Source organism: Petaurus breviceps, unplaced genomic scaffold, assembly GCF_028583685.1.
Source record: "Petaurus breviceps papuanus isolate PSGF00001 unplaced genomic scaffold, PetGlider_PUasm1.0 180, whole genome shotgun sequence".
Taxonomy (NCBI): domain Eukaryota; kingdom Metazoa; phylum Chordata; class Mammalia; order Diprotodontia; family Petauridae; genus Petaurus; species Petaurus breviceps.
Genome location: NW_027185782.1, coordinates 5092501 through 5105985, shown reverse-complemented (window position 1 = coordinate 5105985; position 13485 = coordinate 5092501). Strand labels below are relative to the sequence as shown.

Below are 13485 nucleotides of genomic sequence, written 5' to 3'. Positions count from 1 at the left end.
TAGGGTATCTCACCCTCCAGGAGAGTAGGGGGGGAAGGCGATGAGAGGGGGGATGATGGAAGGGAGGGCAGGCTGGGGGGGGAGGGAAGTTGGGAGCACCCACTTTTGAAAAGGGATGGGATCAAAGTAGAGAATAGAACAAGTGGGAGGTGGTATAGGAGGGAGGTAAATATAGTCAGTCTTTTACAATATATCTACTATGTTATTGTTTTGCATTAGCCATACATGTACAACCTATACTGAACTGCTTATCTTCCCAATAAGGGTGGGAGACAAGGGAGGAAGGGAATGAATCTGGAATTCAAAGTTTTAAAATCAAATACTGAAATATATATACACTATTATTAATACTATTTTACATGTAATTGGGAAATAATATATACAGGCACTGGGGCATAGAGATCCACTGGAAAAGTTGAAAGGGGTATGGGAGAAAATATGGGAGAGAGCAGATTGGAGGAGGGGATATCCTGTGGGACTGCTATTTTGGGGCGGTGGGTAGGGGAAAAATGGGGAGAAAATTTGTAACTCAAAATCTGGCAGAAATGAATGATGTAAATTAGAAGTTAATAAAGCATTTGAAAAAAAAAATAAAAAGGATACAGGACTCAAGGAGCTAGAAGACCTGGTCTGCAATCCTTGCTATTGATTCACCTGTAACCATGAGTCAGACACTTCCTTTTTCTGCTCAGCCACCTACTGAGATGCACACAACACCTCTATACTCCATGTCTTGAACTCTGAAATTCTTCTTTTCAATCACAGCTTCCTATCCTTCAATTTCTCCAAATGCTCCATTCCTCCTCACTCTCTCCTTTATGCTCTTCCTCCTTAGTCCCTCTGCTGCTTCTTGTTTCTTCAGTTCATCATCTTTGCTTTAGTTTCTCTTTCTTCCCTACACCTGACCCAACGTTTGACCAACATAATTTTATTCTATCCTTTATCCTTGCCCCACCAAACTGGGGTCCTGGATCACTGCTACTTATCTGCCCTCCAAGTGACAAGGTTCTAAAAACTGCTAAACAGAGTCCCACAACCACACCGAATGGGTTCCATATATATGTTTAATTTTCAATGGACCCTTATAGCTGCATGGTGATTCTTTTACTCTTCCTTGAGTGACTCTCAAGCATACTCCCCATAGAGACTATTCTGAATCTCCTACATTTTCCTTTCTTCCTGTTCTCAAAAGGATTTTTGCTGCCTACATATTTAAAAAATAGGGACCATCTGTCATGAAGTTCCTCTTTTCCATAAATACAAACTTCTCTGTATCATTTTTTTATTCTCTTCTCCTTTACTCTTGTCCCTGACCAGGAAATGGCCCTTATCTTTGCCAGAGCTAATTCCTCTACCTGAAGTCTGGATCCTGTCTCCTTTGGGAGCTTGCCACCTGGATAATTAATCCTTTTTCTTTTTTCTTCAATCTCTATGCATTGGCTGCTTGCCTACTGCCTACAAACAAGCTTAGAACTCTTCCCACCCTTAAAAACCTTTACTTCATGTTGCTTTCCCTAAAACACTCTTTATCCTCTCACTTTCACAGACAAACTTGTAGAAATGGCCATCTACATTTGCCTTCATTTCTTTACTTTCTACTCACTTTTCAATACTTGCCATTGTTCTTCAAGCCTACTGACTTCACTCAATGGAAACTGCTCTCTACAATGTTACCAATTACCTCCACTGCTAAATCCAATGATCTCTTCTCAATACTGATTCTATCTGACCTCTGTAGCTTTAGACACTACTCACCACTCTTCTTCCTTGATATTTTTCATTCCCCTTGCTTCTATGACACTGACCTCTCTTCATTTCCCCCATGCCTATCTGACTGTTCCTTTGTTCTCTTCTTCTGGATCACCCAACTCCTAGTGAGGTACAGCTGAAAAAATAGTGGCTGTAGAATCATAGGACCAGGGTTCAAAACATTATCTCTGACATTTATAACCTGTGTGACTCTCAGCATGTCACTTATTGGATTGGTCTTTAGATTCAGTTTCCTCATACAAAAGTAGGAGGGCAAGACGAGATAGCTTCTGAAGGCCCTTCCAACTTTAGATCCAGGATCCCATTCTCTCAAGGCTCTGTCCTGATCTCTTTCTTTCACTCTATACCTTCTTTCTCAGTAATATGAACTATCTTGGGTTCAAATATCACCTACACATAGATGACTTTCAAATCCAGCTTTAAATTCTCCCCCAAACTTTAGTCCTGTGTTTTGTTAAAAATATGCCACAGGCATCTCAAGTTCACTATGTCTAAAAGAGAATTTATCTTCTCTGCTAAACATACTCCTCCTCCAAATTTTCCTATCTCTTTAGGGGCACCACCATTCTTTGTCATGCTACTTCACAACTTTGATATCACTTAAGACTTTCCTCTCTTTCACATCTAATCCAGGACCAAGTCTTGCTAATTCCATTTTCTCAGTTTTCTTTTCTCTCTACTTCCATGGCTATCATTCTAGTTCAGAATTTCTTACTTACTGTCTGAACTACTGAAATCACCTCAGTTGGTCTCCTTGTCTCCATCCTTACCCTTCCCCAATCCATCTTCTGCACAGCTGCCAAATAATGTTCCCAAGACACTAGTCAGACCATGTTACTTTCCTACTTAAAAATCTTTAGTGGCTTTATATTGTCTCTAGAATAAAATATAAACTCCCCATCCTTGGCATTTTTAAAGCCTTCTACAGTGTGGTTCCAGTCTGCCTTGCCAGACTTATTTCTACTAATCTTCTTAAAGAACTCCACATTCCAAGGGGTGGCAAAGTGGCACAGTGAGTAAAGAGCCGGCCCTGGAGTCAGGAGGACTTGAGTTCGGTTCCGGCCTCAGACACTTAACACCCACACAGAAATACTAGCTTTGTGACCTTGGGCAAGTTACTTAACCCCAACTGCCCTCCAAAAGGCAAAAAAAAAAAAAGAACTCAACATTCCAGCTAAACTTTCCTGCTCGCTATTCCAAGAATTTAGCAATTCCCTTCCTGTCTCTATGACTTTGCACAACCTGTTCCTCATACCTGGACTGCACCATCTCTTTTCCTCTATCTCTAAAAATCTTCAATTTTTTTCAAAGACTGATTGAGGTACCATCTCTGATAGAAAGCCTTTCCTTGAGCCCCTAGTTAAGTATCCTCTCCTTCCTCAAATGATTTTTTAATTTCCATATCAGTATATGTAATGTCTCTCTTTACTAGAAGGTAAGCTTCTTAAAGAGAGGGACTGTTTTATTTTTGCCTTTGCATGTACAATGCCTTGCACAGAGTATATACTTAATAAACATTTGCTGAACTGAATTGAATTTTCTTGAGTTGGCTTCCTCAGCTCTTTAAAAAGTGAAGTCTCAAAGTGTAAACTGATGCTTTGTCATGTACTTGGAGGAAAGACTTAATTCTGGAAGGTTCTATGACAGTGAAACACCTTTCACAGATCTAGTATCTTAAACAGAGTAGATGCTTAACTATTTTTCAGGCTGAGTGCTATTAGCCTGGCTAAGGTCAGAGATTCTCATCATAGACTGGCCAGAAGATAAATGAATTCCTTGGTCAGAAAACTTCTCAAAGACCATCTACTAACTCACAGGGCAGTTATAGTCTGCATAAGAGAAGTGAGTACCATTTAAATGAAGTTACAGATCCCTTGAGTAATAAAGTAAAACAGGAATATTTTTACTACCTACTTACCAGGGTGGTAATGAGAAAAAAACTTTTGTGTATAGGGAAAAGTGGTATAGGACAAGGAGTCAGAAAACATTCAGATTCCAGTTCTTCTACCAAACAGATGTATAACTTATGGCAAATTAATTCATCTCTCAAAGCCTGAGTTTCCTCATCTGTAAAATGGGAGGGTCATATCAGAGTGACTAATATGACAAAAAAGGAAAAAGGTGGATGTTGGAGAGGATATGGGAAAACTGGGATACTACTGCACTACTGCTGGAACTGTGAAGTGATCTAACCATTCTGGAGAGTGATTTGGAACTATGCCCAAAGGCTATAAAACTATGCATATTCTTTGATCCAGCAAATACCATTGCTATATTTATATCCTAAAGATATCCAAAAAAAGGAAAAGTACTTATTTGTACAAAAATATCTATAGCAGTTCTTTTTGTAGTGGCTAAGAATTAGAAATTAAAGGGATGGCCATCAATTGGGGAATGGCTAAACAAGGTGTGGTATGTAATTGTAATGGTATATTATTGTGCTATAAGAAATGACAAGCAGGATGATTTCTGTAAAACCTGCAAAGACTTACATGAACTGATGCACAGTGAAGAGAACAGAACCAGGAGAACATTGCACACAGTAAGAGAGTAATACTGTTCTATGAAGAACTGTGAATGATTTAGCTATTCTCAACAAAATAATGATCCAAGACAATCCCAAAGGACTAATGATGAAGTATACTACCCACTTCCCGAAAAAGAATGGATATTGATTGAATATACTGAAGCATGCTATTTTTCATTTTTTTTTGAGTCTTCTTATATAAAATGACTAATATGGGAATGTTGTACATAATCACAAATGTATAACCCATATCTGATTGCTTACTGTTTCAAGGAGTGGGGAGGGAAGGAAGGGACAGAATTTGGAACTCAAAACTTTAATAGAAATGTGAAAAATTTTTTTGGAAAAAAAAAGAAAGCCAAGATTTAAAAAAATCCAGCAATTTGCTTAAGGTCACACAACTGGTAAGTGGTAAAATGGAATTTAAACCTAGGTCATTTGACTCTAAAAATAATGTTCCTTCTTCTATTCCCAGCCCCCATTCTGCAAAAAAAAAGAAGGGAAGGTCAGTCTAGATGACTTCTTAGGTTTCTTCTAATTCTAACAATGTATAAATCTATAAAAAGTGAAGCTGTACAGAAATGTGAATATTGTTGTTGTTATTATTATTATTCCTATTACCAAAAAGAGAAACATACTCTAGATTATAATCTCAGGTGGATGACAAAAGGCTATCTATTCAAGTTAAACTGTCCAATTTAGTGTTTAACTATAATCAAAAGCCTGCAGGAAATTGCCCATTAGACTTACCTCTTAGCAGAGCTGAAGACCACAGCTGCACAGACATGTCTGGAATCTTGCTAGCCAGCTGCATAGCTGGTACCACCATATTATTACTCTCCTGGTCAATAAACAATTAAAAGATCAAGGTTAGTACTATGAAGTGACAAACCATCCATACGCACTGCTCAGGACCCTGAGGCCAAAGGCTCACACTTGCTAACACGGAGTTGGATAGCAAGTACCTACTTCTTCGTGTACAATCCATAGAGTGAGACAGTAGGTAAATGATAACCTGCTGGCCATAGGGCACAGAAGCAAACAAACACCTTTGGAGGCTGAAAATTCCCATCTGAAGCCACAATGCCAATCTGGGGAGAGGCAGTGTGGTATAATGTGAAAAGCACTGAAGCAGTCAGGAAACCTGGGATCTGCTATGTTCTACTGTGTGCCAGTGTGAAAGACACTTCATCTTTGTGGATCTCGGTTTCTTCATGTGTAAAGTGAGTACTAGTTTTTGCCTTCCCTACCTAATAAGGTTGTTGTAAAGTCTCATTGAAATAATGAATATAAAAGTATTTTGCAACAATGAGAGATTATTATAACTTATATATGAGACAGAATTTGTATAGCACCTACTACCAGGCATTGTGCTAAGGGCTTTACAATATTATCTCATTTGAATGTGGAGAACTGACCTTAACACCTGAATTTAAGTCTGTCCTCTGAAACCAAATACTGACTGTAGCCACAGACAAATCACTTAAACTCTCAGTGCTCTAGGCAGGTTTCTATGACTATAAGTAGCTTAAGAGGTGCTAACCTATATTGGTAAGGGGAGTTTCCTCACCTGGAAATTCTCTATACCAATGAAATCACAAATCTAGTCCCTATCTCTATTGTATACAATTTCCAAAACAATACATTAAAAGTGATGCAATACAAAGATGAAATCTATTGCTCTAAAACTGACTTGTTTCTTCTCTCAAAATAAGTAAAATAAATGATTCTTCTAAGTCTTAGGTTCTGGGATATGGAACACATTAATGGCTATAGAGACAAATATAGGCATACTTTCTCCTCCTTCCCATCATTAACTGGTTCTGGTAAAACATGATGCTGGGGAAAACAATGTCATAAGGAACAGGATAAATGTTACAAATGTAATGGCAAGCAGAATGATGCTCAGGAAAATTAACTGTTGGAGTTTTAGTACTCAGGCTTACAACATATCCCTCTTTTTAAAAGATGGAAACATGATTAAAATTTATGAAGACTAAGAGCCCTTTCATAGTAAATAAATAGTCAAGAGGAAATCCAAGTTGGAAAATGCCCTAAATAATAATAATGAGAGAAATGTGAGGTTCCAACTTAAGCTTATCAGATTGGGAAAAAAGGGGAAAAAAATGACAAATACTGGAGGATCTGTGGGAAAACAGGTACACCAGTGAATTGGTGGAGTTGTGAATTAGTTCGTCCATTCTGGAAAGCAATTTAGAACTATGGCCAGAAAGCTGTATAGTTATCAAACTTGTGCATATCCTCTGTACAGTTGCTGGGTCTAGGAAATCAAGGAAAGACGAAAAGGAGCTATATGAATAAAAATATTCATTTCATTTTTCAATCATGTCCGACCCTTTGTGCCCTATCTGGGCAATGATATTAGAGTAGTTTGCCATTTCCTTCTTTAAGTTCATTCTACAGATAAGGAACTGAGGCAAACAGGGTTAAATGACTTGCCCAGTGTCTAGTAAGTGTCTGAGGCCAAATCTGGACTCAGGAAGAGGAGTCTTCCTGACACTAAACCTAGTATCCATTGTGCCACCTAGTTGCCTAGTTCCTCCTCTAGCTGTTCTTTTTGTATTGGCCAAAAACTGAAAACCAAGGGGATGTCCTTCTACTGCAGAATTTCTAAACAGACTGTGGCATGGGAATATAATGGCATATCACTGTGCTATAAGAAATGATGAAATGGGAAGTTTTAGAGGAAAATGGGAAGACATTTAAGAACTGATGCAGAGTAAAGGGGGTAGCACTAGAGGAACAGTATATACAATAATAACAACATTATAGACAGAAACAACTTTAAAGGATTTTAGATTCAGATTAGTGCAATTATAAAACACGAGTCAGAGAATGAAGAGAACACATGCCACTTACCTTCTGAGATAACTAATGAACTTAAACTACAGAAAGACATACATTTATGGACATGGTTAACATGGAATTTTGTTTTGTAAGATTATGTAGATTACAGAGACAGACACATCTCATAACCGGGTAAGTCTATCAAAAAAAGTTGTGGCCTATTAGGCAATGGCTGCCCAGTTCAGGGGCGTTGGAAGCATAGACATATTTTATGCTTCCTTATAGCTGTCTGAAATCCAGCAGCTGAAAGATTTGGGGTGTGTGTGGCATAGGAAGCAGGAAAAGGCAGGGAAAAAAAAGATCTGTGCTGCATTCTGCATATGCAAAGGCTAACTAATATATGGTGGTAATTAGTGTAAATAAGCAAAGAATGGGCAATCCTTTGCTTTACCAAGGGTAAACCAAAAGATCAAGTTGTACTGGTACCAGTTTCTTCAGAGTGCCAAAATCCAGTGAGTTGAGACAAAGCAGGAAACTACTTGCAGGAGACCCAAGCCAAGAGACTGGTACAAATGGAAAAATATAAGGCTCATAAAGGAGGTGATTCAACCTTTCTCTTCAAAGTTTTTACCCTGGTGGCAACTGTGTTGTGTTCTCCTTCCTCATCCTGATGTGTTGGTTTAGTCATGAGCCAGAGAGACCATGCCTATTCTGGACTCCACTGTGCTAGTAAGACTGTGAACTCAGTTACTATTCCTCTCCTCTGAAATGTTCCTCCCCCATGACTTTGTGGGATAGAACTGATGGATGTTCTTTACAAATTCCAGGATCCTATGTTCTGTACTCCTATCTGTCTATTAGATGTTGGCCATGGTACTGTTACAACTATGAGCCAAATATATCTTGAACAATGCAGGGTGTAATAAGGGTAACTGAAGCTGGTAGGTCACTGATGTTACTACTTAACTAGTGATAATGGGGCCTAATATTCTGAGTTCTAGGAAGGTCTGCTAATGCTGAAGTTATGGGATAATATATCTAAATTCAAGAGCTGATGTCATCTGGCTCCATTTATACTCAGTTTTGGCCACTGGGCTCAGGTTGGCATGGGTGACCTATATAGTTCCTTCCAAGCAGTCACTGACAACAGTGGGCAAAGGGTTGAATGCAGGGGGAATAATCTGAGAATGAAAATCAGTTTATATAAAAGAGGAAGAGGGTAGCAGCTTGCTAGCTCCTGTTGGAATATCAGCCACTCCTAGAACCCAAACATCTGCCTTTCTCTTCCAAACATCTGCACAAGCTAAGCCCCATGCCTAGAATGCAGTTTCTTCATTTTTGCTTCTCAAAATCCTTGTCTTCCTTCAGGTCCCAATTCAAGTGTCTGACCCTCCATGAAGCCTTTCCTGATTTCCTTAGTATTCTTTCTCCTACCTCAATTTTCTTCCTACTACACTTACTTATGTATATTTTTTATTCTACTCACAAAAATATAAGTTCACCAAGGGCAGGAACTCTTTCCTCTTTGTCTCTATATTTCCTAGCAGAGTGCCGTGCATGCAGACATAATAAATGTTTGTTGAACTGAATCATCCAGCTTTTCGTTGAAGCTCTTCCAATAATGAAGCAATTACTCATGAAACAATCCTTTCTCCTTTTGAATAGCTCTAATTATTAGGAACCCTTTTTGTTTTTGTTTTTGCTTTTTTGCAGGAAGTGGGGGGGGAGGGAGGCAGGGCAATTGGGGTTAAGTGACTTGCCCAAGGTTACATGGCTAGTAAGCATCTGAGGGTACATTTGAACTCAGGTCCTCCTGCTTCCAGGGTTTGTGCTCTATTCACAGGGACACCTAGTCCACCCCAAGCAAAACAAGTTTAATTCTGCTTTCATATTATAACTTATTAGGGGTCTGAAGAGATAAGCCCATTTAACTTACATCGTTTTCAGACCCCCATTAGACTTAATGTCAATTAATGAATATAGTTCTGGTTACTACTACACAAATTAAGTTACTACTAACAATAGCTAATATTTATATAGTGCTTATTATGTGCCAGGCACTATACTAAGTACTTTATAATTATTATCTCATTTGGTCCTAGCAATATCCCTGGGAGGTATGTACTATTATTATTATCACCCATTTTACTATGATTATTTATGTCTATTCATTCTCCCCTCCCATATCCAATCAACTGCCAAGTCTTGTCAGTTCCACCTCTATAATATTTCTTCAATCTGCCCCCTTCTCTCTAATCACAGGCCCTCATCACCACTCATATGGACTACTGAAACAGTCTCCTCTAATTGGCCTTCCTGCCTCAAGTTTCTCTCCCTTCTCTAAAGCATCCTCTATACAACAAACCAAAATGACATCCCTAAAGCACAAATCTGTCCATGTCACTCCTGGACTTAAAAAAAAAGCCCACAGAATAAAATACAAACTCTTCTATTTGTCATTTAAAATGTGGCTCCAACCTACCTTTCCAAGCTTAATACACATCATTCACTTTCCTTAGCTCACTCTATGCTTTAGTCCAACTGGCTTACTTGCTGCTCCTCAGATACAACATTCTGTCTCTAGTCTCTGTGCCCTTTTTATAGGTTGTCTTTAGCGTCTGGAATGTACTCCCTCCTCACATCTGCTTCTTAGAATCTTCAGCTTCCTTCAAAGCTCAGCTTGTGCCAAACTTTTCTTGATCCTCCTAACTGGCCAGTGCCTCCTTCCAAAATTTTATATATATATAATATATAAATTTGTATATATGTGGTACTTATAGGTATACATGTTGTTTATCCTGAGAGAATGCAAGTTTAAGGAAAGAAGGAAGAAAAGAAACATTTATTAAGTTCTTACTATTTGCCAGGCACTGTGCTAAGTGCTTTTACAAATGTTAACTCATTTGATCTTCACAGGCACCTTGGGAGGTAGAGTGTTAACATGACCCCCATTTTACAGTTGAGGAAACTGAGGCAGACAGCAGTTAAGTGACTTGCTGTAATAGGAATGTAAATTTTTAAGATCTTCCCTGCCCCTAGGCTAAAGTGCACCTGGAGCCTGGGGTGGGAGGCTTGTTTTTCAGTAGATACTTCTTGATTGGCCAGTGAGTCAATAAGGTTGTTACATTCTCTGAGCCAGGAGAAGGCTATATAAGCCCTGATGTGTAGCTTTGTTTTGGGGCTCACTTTTAGAAGTGTTCTGTGATTTGATCTGGATTCTGGGAAGCCATTGTTGAGAGCCCCCCCCCCCATGGCTTTGAAAAACCCAGATGTTGATTTGGTATGGATGTAATGGTTGGACAGTTTGGAAACCTGTCTACTTGATAATTCTGTCTGTATATTATGAAGTTCGGGGTGCTGACCTTTTCCCCCTGAACTAGGTAAACGATATATGTTTGACTGATTAAAGTAAGCTTGTTAACTCATTTTGAGTTGCTTTCCTTTAACAAAGCAGATCTAAGAACCTGTGGTGGCAGCAACCCTGGGGACACTGGGGTGCTTGCCACTACATTTGCTCAGGGTCACACAACCAGTAAGTGCCTGAGGCTGGATTGGATCTCGGGTTTTCTTGACTCCTAGCTCAGTGCTCTCTCCACTGTACCATCAGCTTTCCCTAAGAGACTGCTTGGCTTTTATTATTTGTGTCCCTAAGACCTAGCACAATACCTGGCACTTAAATGCTTATTATTTAATTGAAACTTTTGAGATAGAGTCCATGGAAAACAACTCTACTCCAATACCTGTGGAGTAGTGTCCAAGTTCTGTAATCTCTAATACAGGAACACCTAAGTATGTAGGTAAAGGCTCAGAAAGAACCATCAAAGATATAGCTGTCAATGACTCAGTGATATAGGACTTATCTAAGGACCCACACAACAGGGGAACACAGAAGACACACAGTGAAAGGCACTCGGAACAATAGGCTCCCCCACTCCAAAGCCACAATGCTTTGCTCTTACTATCCTAATATTACTTTGGTTACTGTCCTTCTCTTCTAAGATAATTAGCTCTGTAACAGTCATAGAATGGGGGTAGGGGAAAAGGATAAGGGTGTGGAAGGGAATAAGCATTTATCAAGCACCTACTATGTGCCAAACACTGTGCTGAGTGCTTTACAAATATGATCACATTAGATAATCACTTAACAATATGAGCTCAGCAGTCTTGCTTCTGAGTGTCAGCAGTCCTAGTGTGTAGGTGAGGGGCTGGTACAGTCCTCAGGCCTACTGCCACAACCCAACTGTCTTTCTTTGTATAGTAACAAGTGGCTTTTATAGGGCTACAGCAGAGATCCTTCCACTAAAATTCTACTCCACTATCTTACCATGATGTATAGATGTCCAGAGTTCTTAAAGGCTGTGTCAGTGGAGTGATGCTTTCACAGATCCTACCCAAATGAAAAAGACTTTGAGTACAGACCTGACCACAAGACTATATATGGCTGCTGCCCAAAGATGAGGCTAAATATCAAAAGATTCATTACTAAAAAGTTAGCCATCAGGTGATTTAAATTTTTTATTCTAACTAATTTACGATGGCCATCTATTTGAGGTTAGAGGGTACTGTACTGAATAAATCACAGATCCTTGAAATGAAGAGATCATTAACCTTTCAGAAGTATGGGTCAAGGCTCGCAATGCTGGGACTGAATTGAGTCTTTTGAGAAGGATGAGGGTGACTATGTGATGAGACTCATGAAGGCTAGGTGGTGAACTTTTGAAAGCTCTAGGGTGACAGTGGGCAGCAACTCTTTTTAAGCAATCGGAGTTAAGTAACTGCTCAAGGTTACACGGCCAGTTATTTCTGGGTGTAGTGCTGAGTATCTGAGCCCAGGATTCGATCCAGATCATCCCAACACTGGAGCCAGTGCTCTTATTCGCTGTGCTACCTGGCTGCCCCAGCAACTCTTAATATAAGGGTGGACTGATGTGGTGATGGTGGCTTGATCAGATGGCAGGAAAACCAGCTCATATGCCATACACTAATTTCTGTAAATTAATAGATATTAATTAGTAATATATTAATAGATAATATTGAGACAATAATAGAGAATATTCTTTTTTTTTTTTGAGGGGGAGGGAAGGACAATTGGGATTAAGTGACTTGCCCAAGGTCACATGGCTTAACACTTACTGTGTTAAGTGTCTGAGGCTGGATTTGAACTCAGGTCCTCCTGACTCCAGGGCCTGGGCTCTATTCACTGTGCCACCTAGCCACCCCAAGAATATTATTCTTAATAAGATTAAAAGGCAATATTTGTAAAGCTCTTAGCATGGTTCCCAGCACACTTAACAAATCCTTTTTTCCATTTGATGTATGTCCTTTCTTTCCTTCCTTCAATTTGATGCCCATCTAATGGTCTTATAAATGTAATCCTAAATGTATAAATGAATTCTCCTTTTCCCAGCCCCAGTTTTAGCTTGGAAAATTACCAAGAGGAAGCTTCCTAGCCTACAAGAAAAAAAAAATTTTTTAAAGGTATCTTTAAGGTTTAAGTTCTAGAATAAGACAAGCAGGGAAACCTTACAGGCAAAATAAATTTTTTCAGGAATTTGTCAATTCATACTCATGTAAAAGAGCAAAACTTAAAACCAAAAGCTTAAAAAAACTAACATGAGTTCACAAACACCCAAAGATCTAGTTACACTTATACATCAATGGATTAATCTAAATGATGTAGGTACTTTCTCTAGTGATACTGATCCATCCGTGCCTTCTCATCCTGAGTAACTCTTTTATCACATCCTCCCCATATGTCCTTCATAGGGGGACCACTGAATATGCTGAAAGTCTTCTTCTGTTACATGGACACCAACACAGCACTCAGGCTATCTGCTATCCTTTTCTTTCTTGCTATATTCTTGACTCACATATATTTCCAATTATATACTTCTTGGATGAGATCTTTCATTCCATCTCTGGTAGTATGCTCCAGCCTATTTATAGCCACCACAAATCTTTCTAATGCCCTTTGGCAGTGAAATTTTGTATCTTTAGAATCAAGTGATATTCTGTGATTCATAAATGCACAGCACCTCGAGAGGATTACTGACATTAAAACCAGTACTGTAACTGTTATAATTTTTAAAAGGCAGTATCTAATTGAAAGAAATATGAATGTAATATGACCACTATTTTAAAGTCATGTCAGAAGGGTTGTCATGTGGAGAAGGGATTAGCTTACAGGACCAAAGAGTGGAAGTTATGATGAAGCAAGTTTCAGCTCAATATAAGCAAAAAACTCCTAACGATCAGAGATATACAATATTGGAATGGGTTGTACTGTCAGCAAAATGAGAGTAGAATGGCTCATCTCTGAAGTCCCTTCCAACTTTTAATATTCTGTGAATTCCATTTAAAAATAAGAATATAATGACTGA

General features: G+C 38.9%; 1 protein-coding gene across 1 annotated transcript in view; it reads right to left on the bottom strand.

Moving 5' to 3' along the window:
- The window catches only part of MAU2 (MAU2 sister chromatid cohesion factor), a 93162-nt gene that overhangs the window by 15516 nt on the left and 64161 nt on the right, over positions 1-13485 (bottom strand). The window contains exon 17 of the mRNA XM_069086908.1: positions 5048-5138. Within this exon, the coding sequence (XP_068943009.1) occupies positions 5048-5138 (91 nt within the window). The remainder of the gene's footprint in view (positions 1-5047; positions 5139-13485) is intronic.